This window comes from Mchenga conophoros, linkage group LG13 (genome assembly GCF_057382185.1).
Source record: "Mchenga conophoros isolate Kocher_MC1m ecotype Shallow Benthic linkage group LG13, M_conophoros_male_GT1.1, whole genome shotgun sequence".
NCBI lineage: Eukaryota > Metazoa > Chordata > Actinopteri > Cichliformes > Cichlidae > Mchenga > Mchenga conophoros.
In genome coordinates, this window is record NC_140538.1 from 10,783,719 (window position 1) to 10,803,238 (window position 19,520).

A 19,520-nucleotide genomic window follows, 5' to 3' on the forward strand; every position below is an offset into this window, starting at 1 on the left:
CGTGCGCCTAGCGCCACTCTCGCGAGGACTTTTGGCAAGTCACGTGGTGCGGATGTTCTTCCACGCTGCGACAGAAAACATGGCTGCGCTCTTGAGATCATCCCGGTTACTCAAGTTTTCGCCTTCGGGTTTGCTTCAGATCACATGCACTAAAAGAAACGGACCGACGCTTGGTCGGCTGTACAGCGGGGCTCTCAGCGGCAGAAAGACCGGAGTTTGTGCCCGACAGATCGGACCTGTTACTGAAAACGCGTCCAGGTACCAGGCATCTGTGATTCACGCGTGAGCATGCAGCAGCAGAGATGTCATTGAGGCTCAATGACACCCAAAGGCACACGCAAGTGTTGACAGATATGACCTGCTGCATTAAATGTGGTTTGTTAGGATACGTTATAGATCACGTAGGTAACAGCTCAGTTCTCGTTGGTTAAACATGGCTACCAGGTTATGCAAGGTGATGATGAGTTGTTGTGTAACCAGGGTAAACTCACTGTCTGTTTAATCTGTAATCAAGCCGGTTACTATAATCTAGTTCGTAATGAAGCTGTAACTGTTAGCAACCACTTCCTGCCATCAATTTGCTCCCAGCTGTACACACGCTGACTTTTGGGCCTATCACTGGAGACCAGTGTGCACTGTTACACAGCAGCCACGATGATGCGCGTAAATTGCAGCTTAAATGAACATTTATAGTATTATTAATGAGCACGAAAGAAAAACTGGCCTCAGCTGATATAGAAGTGATGGCTACTAGCAGCCGTGGACCTACTTGGAGGGACTTTTTCTTCACTTCAAGGTCACAGGTCTGGCTTTCACTGTGTACAGCTGTGTAACTGTCTTTGACAACATGCCTGTTGTTGTGCAGTAAACACATACTGTGATGGTGGGGCAGACTTTCTGAAATTAAATATTTCTTTTCTCTGATATGCATCCACAGCAGAACTGAGTTAGTTATTTTTCTGCTGTTGCATTTATACCTATGGCCTGTATCTTCACAGTCGCGTGTGGTCATATGCAGCGGGGTGTGTGCGTAGTTTTTCTGTGGCCACCGAGCTAAAGGATGAAGCCAGCATTGCAGTGCGCTCCAAGCAAGCGCAGCAGTTTGACTGGGCCCTGACCAGGCTGGACAGTTCTGTGAGGAGGACCGGTCGTATTACCAAGACCCTGCTTCAGCGCATCTTCCATGATATCTGCAGGGCAGGTAGGCAAGAGGATGAGCAACCACAGAGGGACCTTTAATAACGGATGCCTGCTAATGGCCATTTGAACTCTTTGAGAGACAGTAATGAAATGTTTTGCTTTCTCTCTCCTTCCTCATCCACCTCTGCTATCTGCAGGCTATCCCAGTGGTAACCAGGCCCTGTTGCTGCTCCGTAGCTGTGGGTCCCTGCTGCCTGAGGTGCCTCTGGAAGAACGCACTGAGCTGGCACACCGTGTGTGGGAGAAACTGAAGGAGTTGGGTAAGGGGCTGCGCTAAGTACAGTCTTGCACACACAAGAGATGTGCACTACAAAATCCTAGTTGTGTAGTGAGTGTTTTGTATATGTTTAATTACCCTGGCTGCACATTGTCTTCGCTAGGTGCACAGTATGATGTGAGCCACTACAATGCTTTGCTGAAGGTTTACCTTCAGAATGAGTTCAAATTCTCCCCCACTGACTTCCTGGCCAAAATGGAAGCGGCTAATATCCAGCCCAACAGAGTAAGTAGTGCAGTGCAGAGTGCTGTAATGTCAAGAAATGCATAGTTAGATTTGTGTTCAGCTACATGAAGAGAGTATTTCATTTTGTTAATTCTAGCTGTTTTAATTTGTTTTATTTTATGCATAGGTTACCTACCAGAGGCTCATCGCAGCCTACTGCCAAAATGGAGATATTGAAGGAGCCAGGTGGGTAAATGTTCTTTTCTTAATAGTAACCTGTCCACTGGGGGTACTTTTGCTGAACTAACAGTTTCACAATTTAGGTGAATGGAGTAGGTGTCTTTAAAGAAACTATTTTGGTTACTCCTAAAAGTCCACATCCATATAACACCATGTGAAATGTTTTCATTGAACCCAGTACTACTGATGAGATTGTCTCTATTTCTACTGACTGCAGTGTGACTTGTGAGCACTGATCTTGCCAGGCGAACTCTCCTCCTGACAAATTTCAGTGTATTTCCTGAGTGAATGACTCATTCACTATTGTTTTTTTTTTTAAAGGAACAGTGCATATTAATTAACATGAGCATTTATATTCATCATGTAAATATGACTTTTGTCATCTGTAGTCCCTGGTATGACCCTACAATAATAAAATACATCCTCCCCAACAATCAGATTGCCCACTATGAGCAAGCACTTAGCGACAGTAGGAAGTTAAAAAGTAACTTTTAACAGGAAGAAATTCTGGCAGAGCCAGGCTGAGGGAGGGACAGCCAAGGCTTTCCATGGTCAGCCCTCTTGTTATATCGTGATCAGGAGGGCTAATCATTATAAATTTTTCTGTGTGGTGGTTTTTGTTTATTTATTCTTTTAAATACTTGTCATTCAGCTCAGCAGCCTTTTCTGTGTCTGGGTATTTTGGTTTACCGTGCTTCTCATGGGTTTACTGTTAGATTACTTGTTGTGTTGCTTGCTTTTTTTTCTTCTCATTTTAATGTTGATGTAATGCTTTTCGGCTTTCTCAGCACCATATTGGGTTTCATGAAGAATAAAGACTTGCCCATCACTGAAGCTGTGTTCAGTTCGTTGGTGACAGGTCATGCTCGTGCAGGGTAAGTGTCAGTACTTTTTTATTTATCTATTTTTTTTAACATATTGAATTTAATATCAATATGTGGGGCCGGGGTCTTTCTGTGTGGAGTTTGCATGTTCTCCCCGTGTCTGCGTGGGTTCCCTCCGGGTACTCCGGCTTCCTCCCACCGTCCAAAGACATGCAGTTTGTGGGGATAGGTTAATTGGATAATCCAAATTGCCACTAGGTGTGAATGTGAGTATGAATGGTTGTCTGTCCTTGTGTGTTAGCCCTGCGACAGACCGGCGACCTGTCCAGGGTGTACCCCACCTCTCGCGCTATGACAGCTGGGATTGGCTCCAGCGCCCCCCGCGACCCTGAAAAGGATAAGCGGAAGCGACTGGATGGATGGATGAATTTAATATCACATAACAAATGCTATAATTGAAGGAATTTGGATTTAAATAAGCTGTAATCTTTATTACTCGACAGTGACATCGAGAGTGCTAAGAACATCTTGTCTGTGATGCATGGAGCAGGAATTGAACCGGGTCCCGACACTTACGTGTCACTGTTGAACGCGTATGCTGAGAAGGGCGATCTGGAAAACATGAAAAAGGTGTGTGCATTAATTGTGTGTAGTGCCACCTAAGGGTTGAAGGTGTAGGTGTATTTAAGGGTGCAGCTTTTGAACTGCTTGCCACTTTTTTAGCTTATCTGGTGAAGGTATGCTGAGCTTGTGTGATGCGAGGTCTCCAACAGTCCATCCAAAACTCAAAAGAGTCAGTACTCCAACTACAGTTCTGGTCCAACATTAATTTAATTTACAGATAAGGATTATTTAATGGGTGATCATGGTCTGTTGATACTCTTGCTTTATTTATGTACTTCACACATTACAGTAACCTTTGAATTGTGAGCTGGATGAGCTACTGTGTCACTGACATTGTAATTAAAAATATAACATATAATTGTATTTGCAAACCACATGTGATGATTTTTTTCTGTCTCACTGCATTTTTGCCCATGTTGTATATCGTGAGTAAGTTGAGGAAGGGATTTTACCAACAAAAAGTTCAAAAATCTTCTGTTTTGAGTCTTTTCTACGGTGGCCTTGAGAGGCCAAACGGACTGCAACTTAAGAAAACACCAGCAATAAGAAAAAGGCTGCAAAAGCACACAAAACACAACGGAAATAGGAAAAACGACAACATAAATAGGAAAAAACAAAACAGAAATAGGAGAAACAGATTTCCAAAAGCACAAGGAAAGTGTTTCTGGGGAGACAATAACCCGATGGACCATTTGCAGGAACCAAAATATGCTAAGAATTGCGCTGGGAGACACTTAAAAGAAGTGGAGGATCTATCGGTTTTGTGAGCAAAGAAAAGATGAGAGGTAAGTGTGTTAGCCCAACTATTAGCCTAAAAACCTGTCATCAGTATTGTATGAATCATGATAAAACACACCTAGCATGTTTTGGGTTCCTGCAACTGTTCCATCGGGTAATTTTCTCCCCAGAAACACTTGCCTTGTGTTTTTTCCTATTTCCGTTGTTTTGTGTCCTTTTGCAGCGTTTTTCGTATTGCTGGTGTTTTCTTAAGTTGCAGTCCGTTTGGCCTCTCAAGGCCACCGTACTTTTCAGATATTAGCACGTGTCATCTTAGACCAAGCCTGATAAAGTTTGTTAAATGGATTGTTGATTTAAATTGTCCATTACATCTGAGCGGCTAGCACAGGGAATTAATCTGTTAAAAACAAACATGCCCCCCTAGGGGGCACAAACATATGAAAAATGGGTTTGGCTAATAATTATATTGCTAACTGTATAATAAATGTAATTTTGTCTAAAATAAATAATTCATCTGTCTAGTAATAATGCTGTTTAAAGTCAGACATGTCAGGTTGCCAAATAATTGATATATATAACTTTTGATTTTCAGACAAAATTTTATAAAAGTTATCAGAAGAATTTTAGATTTTCAAGGTTGCTTACTCAGTTTTATACCCCTCCTCTCTTCCTTATTAATTTGCTTTCTTTCAGACTCTGGAGGCGGCAGAGAGTGCAGACTGCAGTCTGATGGACCGGGACATCATGCAGGTCATCTTCACGCTGGCCAAGTCCAAACACCAGCAGCACATCCCAGAGATGGTCGAGCGCTTGAGGCATGAGAGGGGTTACGTTCCAGGTACACATTAATGTGACGTGTTTTACAGCACTCACTTTAGTTTTATGAAAGTAAAATCATAAAAAGAAATACAATTTAGTCAAAGTCTCGATTTAAAGAAATTGGGAGCTGTTATACAAATTGTGTGTGTTGTTGTTGTTCTTGCAGATGCCATGAACTTGTGTCTGAGCCTGATAACTCAGGGACAGGAGGACACAGCTTTTCACATCTTGAAGACGTTTCCCACTCTGCAGTCTGATAACTCAAGTGACTCTGCCAACCTGGGCAACTTCTTCCTCCGACATTGCATCAACATGGATACGGTACTCAGGCCCTGGTTTCTTTAAGAGACAAAGACACAGGATCAGACCATATTTTAGAGGAGGGGTGTCAAACATATGGCTGATATAATAAAGACTTTCTCCCTGCGCATTCATACTACACCAAAGTACTTAAGTAATAGATATTCAATTAAATGACAGAAAAATTCCTAAAATTCACTTGACATCAAACTCGGCTGTTTATGGCTGCCAATGTAAAGTTGGTTTGATATCCCTGGTCAGTTCTCTTTAGCAGTTGACTGTTAGCTGGCATTGATTTTCAAACTGGATGCAGGGTTTGTAACGTTAATAACAATATAAATTACATTTTTGTTTCCTATATGTGGACTCCAGTCTCTGGAGAAGATCATCTGCTTCTGCAAAGAGCTCCAAGAGTCAAATATGCACACATCACCACTCAGCTTCACTCTGTCCTGCGCCCTGGAGGCCAAGAAAACTGGTACGGCACATGCTTTCACTTACATGCATCTGCTTACTCACAGATATATTTATTTGCTACTGATGCATGCACACTCGCCAATTTACTTGCATGTGGTCAATTGTAAGCAAAACATAAAAGTTTGCCAGTTATATCCAGTAATATATCAAGTTATTAATTAACTTTTTTATCTGTATTTGCAGGTACTTCTTTAGAGCTGATGAAATTATTTAAGGAGGAGAAGTTGCCCGTAAGACCTCACTTCTTCTGGCCCCTTCTCACTCAGCACGTCAAAGACAAGAACATAGCTGGTACACACACACACACACACACACACACACACACACACTTACTTTTACTACTACCTTTGTGATGATTAAGCCTGATTCAAACCATAACCTCAGGATCAAGTCGTACCCACTAAAACAGCCCTTTGTGGCGATCGTGGCTCAAGAGTTGGGAGTTCGCCTTGTAATCGGAAGGTTGCCGGTTCGAGCCCCAGCTTGGACAGTCTCGGTCGTTGTGTCCTTGGGCAAGACACTTCACCCGTTGCCTACTGGTGGTGGTCAGAGGGCCCGGTGGCGCCAGTGTCCGGCAGCCTCGCCTCTGTCAGTGCGCCCCAGGGTGGCTGTGGCTACAATGTAGCTGCCATCACCAGTGTGTGAATGTGTGTGTGAATGAGTGGATGACTGGATGACTGGATATGTTAAGCGCTTTGGGGTCCTTAGGGACTAGTAAGGCGCTATATAAATACAGGCCATTTACCATTTTAAAGACTTTTTGGAAAGTCAAGACCAGCTAAAATGTTGCCCCTCCCTAAGATACTCATACAACTTTGATTTTGCAACATTGTCATATTGATGAGGTCCATTTGACTTTATTTTACATCCTGATTAATTGCTGTAGAAGCTAAACATGTCTTCATGTGTTAATGTTATGTTTTTTTATGAGTTATTGCTCATGTGCTTGTAATCTGTGCCATCACTTGGAAGCCAATAACTTGATAGAAACCATTAGATCTTGTAGCTAAACAAGCCGCTTTACCTGATGCGAGCAATCTTGTGTGTATGAGAACCTAACAGGTGTTATACAGCCTTGTGACAGAAGGAAAAACTGACCTACCAGCTGTTTTTAATACACGTAATAGGAAATGGGTTTTTGGTGAATGTCATATTAGCAGTTTTTGAACATGTTTTTCTTTTTTTTTTTTCTGTGGTGCAGAGGGGATTATGACTTCCTCTGTACCAGAAAGAGCTTTTAAAAGAGTTTCCCTTAAATATTAATGACTCACAGAGTGGTCCAACTGGGACAGGTTTCACTTGGCTGGGGCAGTGAAGGGCGAAGAGGTCTGATCCTTGCATGACAGAGTCAGAGCAGGCGAAGACGAGACAAACGCACACAGAAACACCTACTCACAAATCCACACGGGTCTCTCTAGAGAGTTCTTGGAATAGATAGCAAATTTTAGAAGATGTACACACTTTGCATTTGTTCCGGATCCTAAATAAATGTTGACTTTCAGAAAGTGCAGAGGCAAATGAACATTGTATTTTTAGCTCATCTGGCTGAAGGACCGATGAGCTTATGCCATGGCGAAGCTTCTGTCTGCACATCACAAGAATTGCTACTTTTCCTTCAGCATTGCTCATAATTTAATCAAACTTGCACACATTGGTCACCTAATGGGTCTTTTGGCCTTTTTTTACAGGAAATAACTAGAAAAGCTACTACGTCATTAACGTTTTGGTTTTTATCGGGTTTCTGGAACTCTAAACACTTTTAGACCTGTTGTGTAAGTCTTTGAAATAATCTTTGGTATGTGCTTCTAGCAGTGTTGCAAAAAGACACCGTACATATAAAAGCGAACACTACATCAACTGTGCAGAAGCAGTCTGAATGGTTGGACTTCTGCATCTCCCTCCTGCTCATACAGACCCACATAGATGGATGCACAGACCTCTCGGATGCATTGAGGGGTCAGAGGTCGTTTTGCTTCAGTCGTTTCCTCCAATCATTTGTCTAAGTCAACTTGTTTTTCAGTCCAGATGTTTTTCCGATTCCCTGCAGTACTCCTTTTCCACTGAAGTGCTATGCCGATGCCTTGTGGGGGCACGGGGCTACATTTAGATTGTGAGAGTAATCTTTGCTTTATTTCTTTCCAGGATAATAATCAAATGGGGACTTTTTTTTTTCCTCCTGAGCAAAAAAAGCAGTAGCAGTAACTGGTTGTATGAAATTAACACATAAATGGAGCCATTACATCAATTAATGTAATTTATTTCTGCAAAGTATTCTGGACAATAATGAGCAGGGTAGGTAAAAAAAAAGTATATTTCATAGCATATTATTTTGTACTCTTGGACAACAATGAGCTAATGCGTGATATTACACAGAAAATGTGACGGCTGCCAGAATATTTACAAGAGCAGCTTTTTAAAAAAAAGCTGTTTCTTTCATGTCAGAACAAACTTGACAAATAATTTCATTTTTAACTTTTAAACTTTACTCACCTGGAGCTTTTGACAGGTACTATGTGTGATTTGTGTTAAATCTGAAATGTGGCACAGCCCCCCTTTTTTCCCCCCCTTCTTTCACTGGGCACGTTACTTTTACTGGACTCTTGTCTGACACTCGGTTGAAAACTTTTTGGGGTTTTAGCCTCTTAATATAGTTTAATGGCTCAGCAGATGCATTTTATGGGAATATTTCTGTCCCCAATTTCTGTCTCGTTTGAAGGAAAATAATTAGTTTCTTTCTCTTGTCTTTGTCAGCTATGGGCTTGTGGGGGAAATCGTCTCACTGACAGATAGCTGGCATCTGGCGACTTGTCAAAATTCATAACTCATTAGTGAATGTGCTCTGTCAAATGTGTTCAGTAGCCGCTCGGTTTTTAAGTGCTTTATTTATGCTGAACCCTGGGTCTCTCTTTGGGGTTTTTTAGAGCGATTAATAAATGATGTATTTTTCAACTGTCAGCCAATTGACAGCATTTGAACTGGCAGGGAGTAGAAACCGGTTACGCCGGTGTGGCGATGCTGCAGATTGGCTTCTCCGTGTGGTCGAGACAGATTCGCAGTTTGAATGGTGAGATGTCTCGGCGGCTAGCTTGACAGCATGAACAAGTGGACTAGACAGGAGTTTAAACATGCACAACCACACACACAGACACTTACTCCAGCTTAAATTCTCTGACCGCACAGTCTCGAAGCCACACAGACACATCGGACAGCATCCATTTAGGTATCACAGAAGGAGAAAGGAGGAAGAACGGAAGGAAGGAAAACGGAGAAACTTCACTCTCACTCACACACTCGCTTGTTTGTGATGGTGTTGGCCTCAACGCTCATGAATGATGCAACTTCTCTTTTCTTTCCCCCCTTTCTCTCTCCTGCTGTTGTTGGAGGTGTGTGTGTGTGTGTGTGTGTGTATTGAAAGTTGGAAGTGGAGAGGGCGGGCTTTCGAAGACCAGTGCAGGTGATGTGACTGATGCAGAGTGACTTGATTTCATGTAAATGTAAGGGCTCTGAGGGAATTCACTTTGGATTACGCGCCCCACTGTGCACGGCCTATGAAATATTAAGCGCCGTGTCACTTTTTGTCCACAGGTGTCACTAGCAGGCAGAGAGGCCGGAGCTGTGGAATTGAAGGCGGGGAGTGGCGGGGGATGGGGGAGAACATTCTGATTAGGTGTGGATTTGGCGGGTTTGGAAAAAGCATATGTTTGGCCATATATGCCACCTGCCTGCAGCTAGTCGATGCTTGTCAGTCCTCGCAACACAAAGCACTCTTATCACATCTGACATGGAGGAGCAAGAAAAGGGAGCGGAGGGGAAACTGTAGAGGAAGAGGTGGTGTTTCTGGCCTTGTTTGTTTGAGAGTCGGGGTGATGAGGTAAAGGCTCCCTTCTCTGCTTTTGCCCCTTACCTGATTTTGTTTACATCCTCTGTGGGAAGCAGACTTTTCTGTCAGATAGTTAGCACATTCACAGCCTGACCCTGAACTTAATTCTGATTTAAAATGTGGTGTGAGAGCCAAGTATCATCTTGATTAAAAGAAAGAAAAGGAAGGGTGAAATTGCAGCTCTAGATGTCTCACAAAATAGACTTTTTCTTATGTTTTTAAACATAACCTGCCTTTGCCTTGCAGCAACAATGTCTACCTTTAGAGAGTCATGGACACGGAGAGACAGATGGTGTTAGGGGGGAGAGAGCAAAGGGGGAAGTGACAGGTACTCATGTCCAAGGACAAGAGGAGATGACAGCGACCAGTTCACTCCACTCCTCTCCTCCTCTCTCTTCTCCATCCTCACTTCTCGTCTGTGACAGTTAACCTGAAGACATGAATCTGATGATGATATCTTGTGACCACTGCCATGCTTAACTCACTACTTTGATACTTCTTGCCTGGATGGTATGTCAGTCTTAATGCTGACCAACCTAGAGAGGTCTCCCCTCTTCTCAGTTGTCCTCTGTGCCAAATCTGTCTTTAAATTGTTCAGACAGGGAGGAAAGAAGAAAGAGGCTTTCACATTATTATGTATTCTGGAGTGAAAAGACAAAAGAGAGAGTGGTATAAATGACACTACATATTATCAGGCCTTGTTTAGCGTTGTAGCTTAACTGTTTTACTAATTTATTCGTAGTTAACAGTTTTGACAGATGAGACAAAGGCACTGGTTCTGTATTTACTATATTGACGTTACTTAGATATAGTACTGTGCAAAAGTCACCCCTCTTTTCTTTACATTTTGCTAGGGATATAGTAAAACGTGCATGGAAGGCAAAAACAGTCTGTACAATTCTAAGAAGCTTGAAAGTCAATATTTTAATAGATAGTATTGGATTGTGGATCAAAATCTATCCATCAGATTTCGACAAGATCTCCAACACCAACACCAAAATTCAGCCCCAAACCATCACAGAGCCTCCATCTTGGTTTATAGATGTACCTACTGATGATGATTTGAACCTCCCATTGCATTTGTCTTCCACTTCCACTCCCAGTTTCCTCAATTGTTTTTAAAGTACACACTGCACACCTTGTCTAGTTCTTCGCTAATAGCTCTTCGGGAATCACTTTATTGGTGCAAAAAAAAAAAAATTCCTAAAGATATGGTTTTAAAATCCGTTCTTTACCAAGTTATTGGTGATGTGTAGGCACAACACTAGTTCATCCCTTGAAAGAGCTGTCATTTTAAGGATGAGTGATTCTTAGTTCAGTTTAAAGTGGCTTTACAGTGAAAAGGAGTGAGAAAGCAGCCAATGTTTCAACGAAAACTTTTAAAAGATCTTCAGAGAGCTTGGAGAACTATTTCTTAAGACCACTTTAAAAATTCTAAGAAAGTCTGGCTCCCTGGAAGTAAAATGTAAAGAAATTAAGACTTTTGCACAGTATTGCTTGCGTAACCCCCTTTTTTAAAAAACAAAGAAAGAAAGAAATTTTTAATAACTAGTATTATTCATAGGCTTGCTTCTTAGTTAACTCAATTCAAGCCTTTAAATCAAACCAAAGAAGAAACAACCTGGAGTTCAGAGGAATTAAAGCTTTTGGTTAGTTGATTGTGGGGATGAAAGCACACAAACCTGCTCAACTGACCAAAGAAAAGTGCTGACGGTCATGAAAGCTCATGTGTGGAAGCTGAAAAGTGTGAGAGAACCTGTCCATTTATATACTTCCAGCTATCCATTCACTTGTTTTCAGCTCCTTTTGCTCTCTGTGAAATTGATTATGGATTATTCAGGAGGACAGAAGGTGCTCCCTGTTTTCTTTCATAAAAAAAGAGTTGGATGAAAGCGATTAGGGGGTAAGAATGGAGGGATGGGCAGCAGAGTGGATGGATCCTCCATTGAGAAGATCGTCTGTTTACTTTAACTTGAAAGCAGGTAGATGGATAGTGAGAGGGGACGATGAATGAGTGAAATGGAGGGCGGAGAAGGGTGGATGGATGGAGTGGTTCAGGTAGCCCTACCTGGGATAATGCACCCCAGCGGCAGGTTTTAATGGCATATAAAAGCCCAGGACTCATCTTTTATTCAGCTGAAAAGAGGCTGCCAGGTGAACACATACGTCCCATTAGGATGCAGAAACACAGATATGTGTGTGTGTTTGTTTTAGTACCTGAGTGCAGCTTAAATACACACAGCATCTTAAGGTATGTCAACTCAAGGAAGCACTTTAGGATAGTTTTCAGAAGTCCGCTTGGGAGCCAGGTGTATAAGCCCTTGATGTGCTTATGCATAGCATGTATAGTACCATAGATGGATTATTTCTGTCCTTGCACCAAATTGTAACACTTAATAAGAGCAAACACGCACACATTTAGGCCCATTTCCTTTGTGGCCATGCTCCCAGAAATATGCAAAGTGCTCCAAAGCTGCTTGCATATGTGCACACACAAACATGAAGATGCTTGAAGGCATGTTAAACATGCGAATGGCTGTTCCATATGTATGTGACTGTTTTTGGCCTCTTTCCCTGGAGCAGGACCTCCAGTTTCTGCTGGAGAACAGGGTGAGGGTGCAAGAGTCCACTTCAGGGCAACTGCATGTTTATGCACACGCACTCACTCGTCTGAGGTAGATCGTGAAAGAGCCATTTGCACTTTGTTGCTGAAAAGAAGAGTGGATTTAATAGTTTTTCGTCAGACCTGTGCACAAATATGAGAAAAGGAAAGCATGTATAAAAGTTCTTAATTTCACCCTTTCAGTCACATTAACTTCAAGGCCTTTCATATTCTATAATGCATTTGTCATTAGAATCTGAATGATAGAAAAGCTGGTTTAAAAAAAAAATTAAGATTATCATTTATAACGGTGCAAATAACAACTTTGCTTTTATATTTGTGTGTTTGAGACTTTTCTTCTGATTTTTAAACTGAATATATTCTGGTTTAAGGGTACCTGTTTGACAGTAGCATCCTAGATTCTAGGAATGAGTGATTTTCAAACAATATTTAACTGAGTACCTTCAGAATTCAAAGGAACCTCTGATAGAAGCATTGATCTATTTTTGTCTTTTTTGTCTTTTTATTCTGTTGTTTCATTAAAAAAAACAACAACTCTTAGTTGCTTCTTTCACTACACAACATAAATGCATCCATCTGGGGGGAAGAAAGGCAGATTTTTCTTACCTATTACTTGTGTGTTGTAGGTGTTGTAGAGGTGATGAAAGGCATGCAGGCTCTCGATGTTTCCCCTGATGTCGAGACTTTATCCAACTACATCCTCCCTGTGTTCCCCAGCATTGATGCAGCTCGACAAGCCCTCAAGGTAATCCATAAATCTGTGTGAGGGTTCTTGTTTGTTGGTTTGTTTGGTTTTTTTCATGTGACCAGTTTTCATTTATGTTTATTCTGATTTAAAGTTGTCTGGGATTTTTTTTTTGTTGTTTTGGTCTTCAGGATGCAGGCATCTCTGTGGAGTCGGAGGGCTTTTTATGCTCAGAGATGCGCTTGGTGGCTGTGACCGACCTGGCCAAACTCTACACTCTGTGTAAGTACACACTCTCTTATTCAGTCTAAAGAATCTCTGCAGCATTTTTTGCACTTTGCCTGCAGGCTAATTGGCCCAGCATTAACACACACACACACACACACACACACACACACACACACACACACACACACACACACACACACACACACACACACATTTGCCCACTTGCTTCTCGGTGCTCATCAGGCCTTTTAAGAGATTAGTTTGTGTGAATATGTAAGAAGCGAGAACGAGAGGCGCCTCAACTGGCAGAGGAATGGGATAGAGATGGCCGCTAAATAATGGATGACTCTTCCTGTTTTCCCTTTCTTCTGTTTTTAGTCTCTAGCATCCACCACTCATTTTCACAGGCAGCTGTTGCGTTTCTTTCATTTGTACTCCCTAGTGAATTTATTTTCCTTTTTCCTTTTTTTGGCCTCATGTGAAGAAAGTTTTACAGATTCTTTAACCCTCACATATCTTACTAGAAATGGTGCTGGGTCTTATCTGCTGCCAACGTTATGTGTTGCCTTTTTGTGTGCAAAAAAATTGTCTTGGCAGAATAGTTAGATACTTTTCTCGAATGTGGAAGCAGAAACCAAGACCATGTCCACATGCTTAAATGCATTGAGTTTAGGGCTGTTCGATATAACGATATATATCGGATGACAATATAAAAACGTCTATCATTTCATTTTACGCTATCGTTTGTTTCGTGGTGTCGCAAAATAAACTGTTTACGGCAGTATTTTTTTCATCGTTTTGATGGTCACTGTAGTGGCTATATTAATTTCTTAAAGTTTTCTCTTTCCCTTATATTTCATATAACCACACTATGGACGGACAAGCGCCTGTTTTTATGCGTTGTGGTTAGCAACAACGACGTAACACCATCGCATGTCCGCTTGTTTATGTTCCACATAAACCTTTCACAATAAAGCTCAAGATCCTGTTGAGATTTTTCAAAATAAACTGAATCACGTGAAAGAGCAGATTATTTATGGATGAGAATTAAAAAAGAGCCGCCAGGTGCTAAAAAATAAACCTTAGACCAAAGAAAACGGCGGCCTTTACAACTTATGTTTAAAAATGTATAGTTTCATGCTTTGGTTAAAACACTCGACTCCAGCTACATGACGCGCAGCTGGAAACACTTTCCGTAAGACGAGCTGCCCGAGATTCACAAAATTTACAGAAAATGCTACATTTTTGTGATTTATATCGTTATCGGGACGATAGAATTCTTATATCGGGATATGAGATTTTGGTCATATCGCACAGCCCGAATTGAGTTACTGCCATGTGATTGGCATAGTGGTGTTTCTTCCAGTTAATAATGGCAGGTGAACGTAGAAGTCTTCACACAGGCAATGTGTCATCAGTGTTACACTTCGACACTGCCTTTTAGGCAGCGTTTGGGACTGTAGCTTCTGGCTTATTACTGGAATAGCATTACTTCTAATCACATTCCCTGTTTGCAGGGTTTTATGCAGACTGGTGAGGGTGGAATAACTATCACATTACAGCTTTAAACAAAGCTTTGAATTTAAGCTTTCTCCTGAACTTTGCTGAAAATGTGCTGAAAGCCTTGCATGTTAGATTATTGATTAGTTGAATTGCAAGGCCACCAATCCCAATCTTAAACTTCATTGCAGGATTCCAGAATGTGAATCGGTTTGTCGCTTTTTTTCCCTGTAATCATGATTTGTCTTCTCTTTCCAGTGTCGGATCCTTCCTTCCCCTCCCTGGACCTCGGTGTTTTCCGCAGCAGCCTCATTCTGGGCTTCAAAAAGTGAGTTATTAGCCTGCCGTCCCTTCATGTGTTCACATGTTCCCCATCACTTTATATTCCATATTTCTCCATATTTTGCCCCCAAACTCCTCACTGGTGTTTGAGGGAGGCCTGTAGCTATGTGGAGGTCACTGCAGCATATGCTATGAATATGACATGTGCAGCTGATCACACCATCTACAGTGTCTGTGCTTCAGCAGCTGCGGGGAAAAACACTACCACACACACATGCATGCAGACACATGCACACACACAAAAGATATACATGGATGCCTCATGCATATGGAGCTTGTCATCCCTTAGCTCTTGCCTCAAAGCACCGTGGGAGATATGTAAATTAGCAGATGCCCAACACTGTCGCTCATACCCAGACCCCCATACTGGTCTCTGGTTGTCTCACCCTACACAGACACACAAACGCAGACTGACCCACAGGCTTTCTTGAAGGGATGTTTATGAATATTTACAGTTTAGCACTACACACCCACACAAAAACACTCCAGCCCCTGAGTGAGGCTGGAGGTGTGTCAAGAGAAAAATGCTGACTTGTCTGCTGGGACCAAAGTTATTTCTTCCACTAAGCCAGGATACGCTCAGTTGAGCTTAAATTTGAGCTTTATAATTCAGCTGGTAGTTTCTTTGTTGTAGTGCATGCTAACTAACAAAAGGGAAAAAGTTATGCTGATTATTCTCAGGAATCCATCATTTAAAAAAACAAGACAATGCCATAGTTTGAGCTTGGCAGCATAGTTTTTACTTTAAGGACTAGAATTATAGCAAAATGCCTTTTTTTTTTTTTTTTTTTAAAGCTAAAAATTTATTCAGAAGCTTTATAATAAAAATGTAGTAAAAATAATAAGACAAACTTTAAATCGAAATGTTTCTCTACATATGTGTCGTTTCCATTTTAACTCGCAGTATCCACGTTTGTTTTTATTTTATCTCCAGAGCTTTTTTTTATTTGCTTTTCTCTCATTGCACACACATGTACACACACACACACACACACTCTCTCTCACTGTTCTGATAGTTAGGTTGGCTGACAGGGTCATAATTGGGCTTGTCACTTGGGGACCGTGTGCGTCTGTGTGTGCATGTGTGTGTTTGCGAACGCCGTGTCATCGCTGTGTAAGACCTGCTCCTGTCAAAGACAAGGTCAGGGGATAATTTAATCATTAAAGACCTCTTCTTCCCTCCTCTCATCACCCACTTTCTCCTCCTTTCCGCCAACTAGCTGACAACGCCAGAAATGTCACACATTGTCATCATTTAGCCTGTGTGCATGTGTGTGACTTTGTTTCACTGTGTCTTTTGTGGTTTTTCCAGGCTTTTATACTGCCGTCTCTCCTCTCATGTACAGCGAGGTTGAGAATGTCAAATTACAAAATCTGTCGCTCTTTCTCGGTGTGTTGTGCCACACTGTCAATTCAGAAGCTACGGGAACATGACACTGTCTGTGTTACGATTACTTGATTTCAAATGTCATATCATGTGTGTTGTTAGAATAAAAGTTACGTCATTTATTGAGTAAGTCCTTAATGCAAAACGTCTTTGAGCGAAGATGTATCATTGTAGTTCCTGAAGAACTGGATTTTCCTCACTTTGGGGGGAAAATGTAGCAAAATGTACAGAATTTGTGTTTTTCTTTAAAGGTATGAAAATGTATTTTTGCTGCTTTAAATATTATATAGTGTTTTTACCTAATACTTTTTTTTAGTGTGGCGTTAAAGGGAGGCTGTTAACTACTAGCTTAAAACAGTTATATATTAACACAAAGATATTAAGGGAAAGTAAGCTGGTGACGCATAAAGATGTCCTTTTATATTTAAAGTATAGCCTATGCTTGCTTATGACCAAACTGCACAGCAACTCTGTGAAGTTGGAGTCTTGTTGACCTGCCCTGAGTACTCATGTCTTATCCTCTACTGCCCCCTGCAGGTCTGCTGATGTGGAGAGCATGGTGAAGGTAAGAGGTCAACATGCCCACGCGGGCTGCAAAGAGTGATATAGAAGTACAACAGAGAGGTTTAGAAGGAGTTTATCAGCGGCTATGTTAGAACAAACAAGTGCAAATAAAAAGAAGCATTTTTTAAACTTGACACAAGTTTAATGAGACATGAGATGAATTTCTGTCTGCCTCTGATTGGCTTTTTTCTTGTAAGTTAAGATGAGTTGCATTTAGGAGGGTTGTAAAATAAGGGTTTGATATTTAATTTGCTTTTCTGACAGAAAGTCACATTCAGTAAAATCTACATTTTTACTGTACTGTTTATAAGATTGGGGAAACCTGCAGTCAGCTGAGACTGAAGAAGTCACTTGGATGAGTGACGAAACGTTTCTCCCAGAAAACGCTATGTCCAGATGAACAGAATCAACTTTTGGAGATAGAATCTACATTGTTAAAACATGGCCCATGCCTGTCATTATTTGGTTATGCCATGTACATTCTTCCACTTGCTGCATATGACGTACTGTAATTTCTATGTGTGATCAATTTGTGTTTCCAGATTACTGAGGTCTTATACAAAGATGAACGCTTCTCTAAAGGAAACTCTTCCCCTGCTGGTAAGGAAACATTTATATGTCCCATTCCTACCAACAATTCATGATGCTGATATCTTGTATACAAGGACATGCCTGGAATGTGTTTGTGTGCATTTGTGCAGGTGAGAAGGAGAGAGAAGTGAGAGTATGGCTGTACGTGTAACTCATATTGGTATTCAGAGTCGGGACTGTATGCGCTGTCACTTTCTAACTATAATTCAGATGACAAAAAAATGCTTTGCATGTGTTTACGTTCAGTCTCAGTAGCAGTGGACTGCTGCCCGGCCCACTTCTCATCATTTTGTGTGTGTGTGAGTGTGAGTGTGTTGCTGTGTGGATGAAAGACCTGCCCTCTCCATCGGAGGAAAGGGAGCCTAGCTGCTGACACAGCACAGAGTAGTTAAAGTGGGTATGTGTGACTGTTAGGCAGCGTTTTTGCGCTGTCAGTGTGTGTGCAGAGCGTTAATGTCGCTGTGTGTGTGTGTGTGTGTGTGTGTGTGTGTGTGTGTGTGTCACAGAATGTCCAAAGTGCTGAAACTGGTGTGTGTGCAGGTGGGAGCGATGGAGACCGTTATCCATGTCACATCCAGTTACACGACATCTGCAAGTGTGTGTGTGTGTACACGCTGCAGTAAGAGGAATCTGTCACTGCCAGCCGTCGTACATTCACTCAAACTCCAGCCCAAAAGCAGCTTCTGTCAGCAGAAAAGAAACACAATCACACACTCTGCAGAGGTTACAGAAAAATAGTATAAATGCACAAATGGCCAGAGTGACTGACACGGTGGCAAATGAAATGTATTCCCAAGACAACGGCTCACTGTGCATGTGTATATGCGTGTGTGTTTGTGCAGAAGCTACAGCCTACTTCCTGTATAATCTGATCGACAGCATGTCAGAAGGGCAGGTGCGGGCGCAAGAAGACAAACTGCGGAAATTCTTCAGTCAGCTGCAGTCTAAGGTACACACACCGATTAAGTTGATTGGGGGGAGAAATGCACACACCACACATTCATGTACTAACATCTCTATATCCAGTACATTCATAACCTTCCCACTTTAAAGGAGCTTGGACTGTCTGATCTGAGATGATGCGGTGTGTAATCGGACTCGGATTATTTACAGTATACACGCTCATCCTGTGCTCTATTTTTCAAGAGTGAAGGTTTGAGTTACGAGGTCCAGACATGTCGAAGAAGATTAAATCATGTTTTACATCAAGGATTTAGGGGGGAAAAAGGAAGAAACAAAAACTCTCTTCACTGGCTTTGTTTGGAATTTAAAGTGTAAAAAAAATAAATGTTAATCCTTAAGTGGACATTTTTTTTTGATACCAGTGTTGGCAGTGCTGTTTCTCACCTTCATCTGCGGAAATCCTTTTCATATAAAGCGATACTTCATATGCTTTGGAGCAAATATGAATATATATCACAATATTTATTAATTTGTCATTTTCCTTTAAATTCTAATCAGCATAAACATTCACAAGATGAAAGTATCCTAATCAATTTCTCAAAGTCCAGACTAGTGTTTTGTGAGAGTGTATATATCTTTGTTTGATTCTATTTTATTATTTTGGGTTTTGAGGTCTTTCATTTTTATCCAGAATTACATTATTTTATTCACCTTCAGGGTTTTTGACTATTGTATATTATATATTTTAGGATTTTTTTTTCTATATATATCCAGCCATTATTTAGTTTTTTTTTTTTATGTTTTTTTTTCGTCTTGTATGTATTTAAAGTTGTCCTGTTGTATTATATTTTCATCTCATTATTGGCTCATCAGTCATCTGTGGAGGGCCTTAACCCACATAACATAAAACACACAAAAGCTCAAACTCTCATCTGCAAAGTGGTATCCAGTGAATAGTTGCATATTCATTTTTGAGTAATGAGTCAATAGCGTCAACTCTAATTTGCATGCAGGTCATCTCTCAGGTATTAATCACCAAAAAAAGGATGTCACTGAAAGAGTTTTGCCATTTTGTTGTTAATTAGTCGTTAATGTCCCTTTATTGAAATTGCATCATTTCCAGTAGCACCTGATTACAGCGTTATGCTCCGCA

The 19,520-nt window shown here is 41.2% G+C and overlaps 1 protein-coding gene across 1 annotated transcript in view; it reads left to right on the forward strand.

Annotated features, from left to right (window-relative positions):
- The first annotated feature begins 37 nt into the window (after positions 1-37).
- Positions 38-19,520, forward strand: part of lrpprc (leucine-rich pentatricopeptide repeat containing) — a 59,667-nt gene continuing 40,184 nt past the window's right edge. Inside the window, exons 1-17 of the mRNA XM_085296403.1 lie at positions 38-258; positions 999-1,201; positions 1,338-1,460; positions 1,581-1,702; positions 1,830-1,888; positions 2,671-2,757; positions 3,210-3,336; positions 4,762-4,906; positions 5,054-5,208; positions 5,560-5,665; positions 5,848-5,955; positions 12,794-12,912; positions 13,044-13,134; positions 14,839-14,908; positions 16,847-16,874; positions 17,416-17,473; positions 18,307-18,413. Of these exons, the coding sequence (XP_085152529.1) occupies positions 53-258; positions 999-1,201; positions 1,338-1,460; positions 1,581-1,702; positions 1,830-1,888; positions 2,671-2,757; positions 3,210-3,336; positions 4,762-4,906; positions 5,054-5,208; positions 5,560-5,665; positions 5,848-5,955; positions 12,794-12,912; positions 13,044-13,134; positions 14,839-14,908; positions 16,847-16,874; positions 17,416-17,473; positions 18,307-18,413 (1,914 nt within the window). The 5' untranslated portion in view covers positions 38-52. The remainder of the gene's footprint in view (positions 259-998; positions 1,202-1,337; positions 1,461-1,580; positions 1,703-1,829; positions 1,889-2,670; positions 2,758-3,209; positions 3,337-4,761; positions 4,907-5,053; positions 5,209-5,559; positions 5,666-5,847; positions 5,956-12,793; positions 12,913-13,043; positions 13,135-14,838; positions 14,909-16,846; positions 16,875-17,415; positions 17,474-18,306; positions 18,414-19,520) is intronic.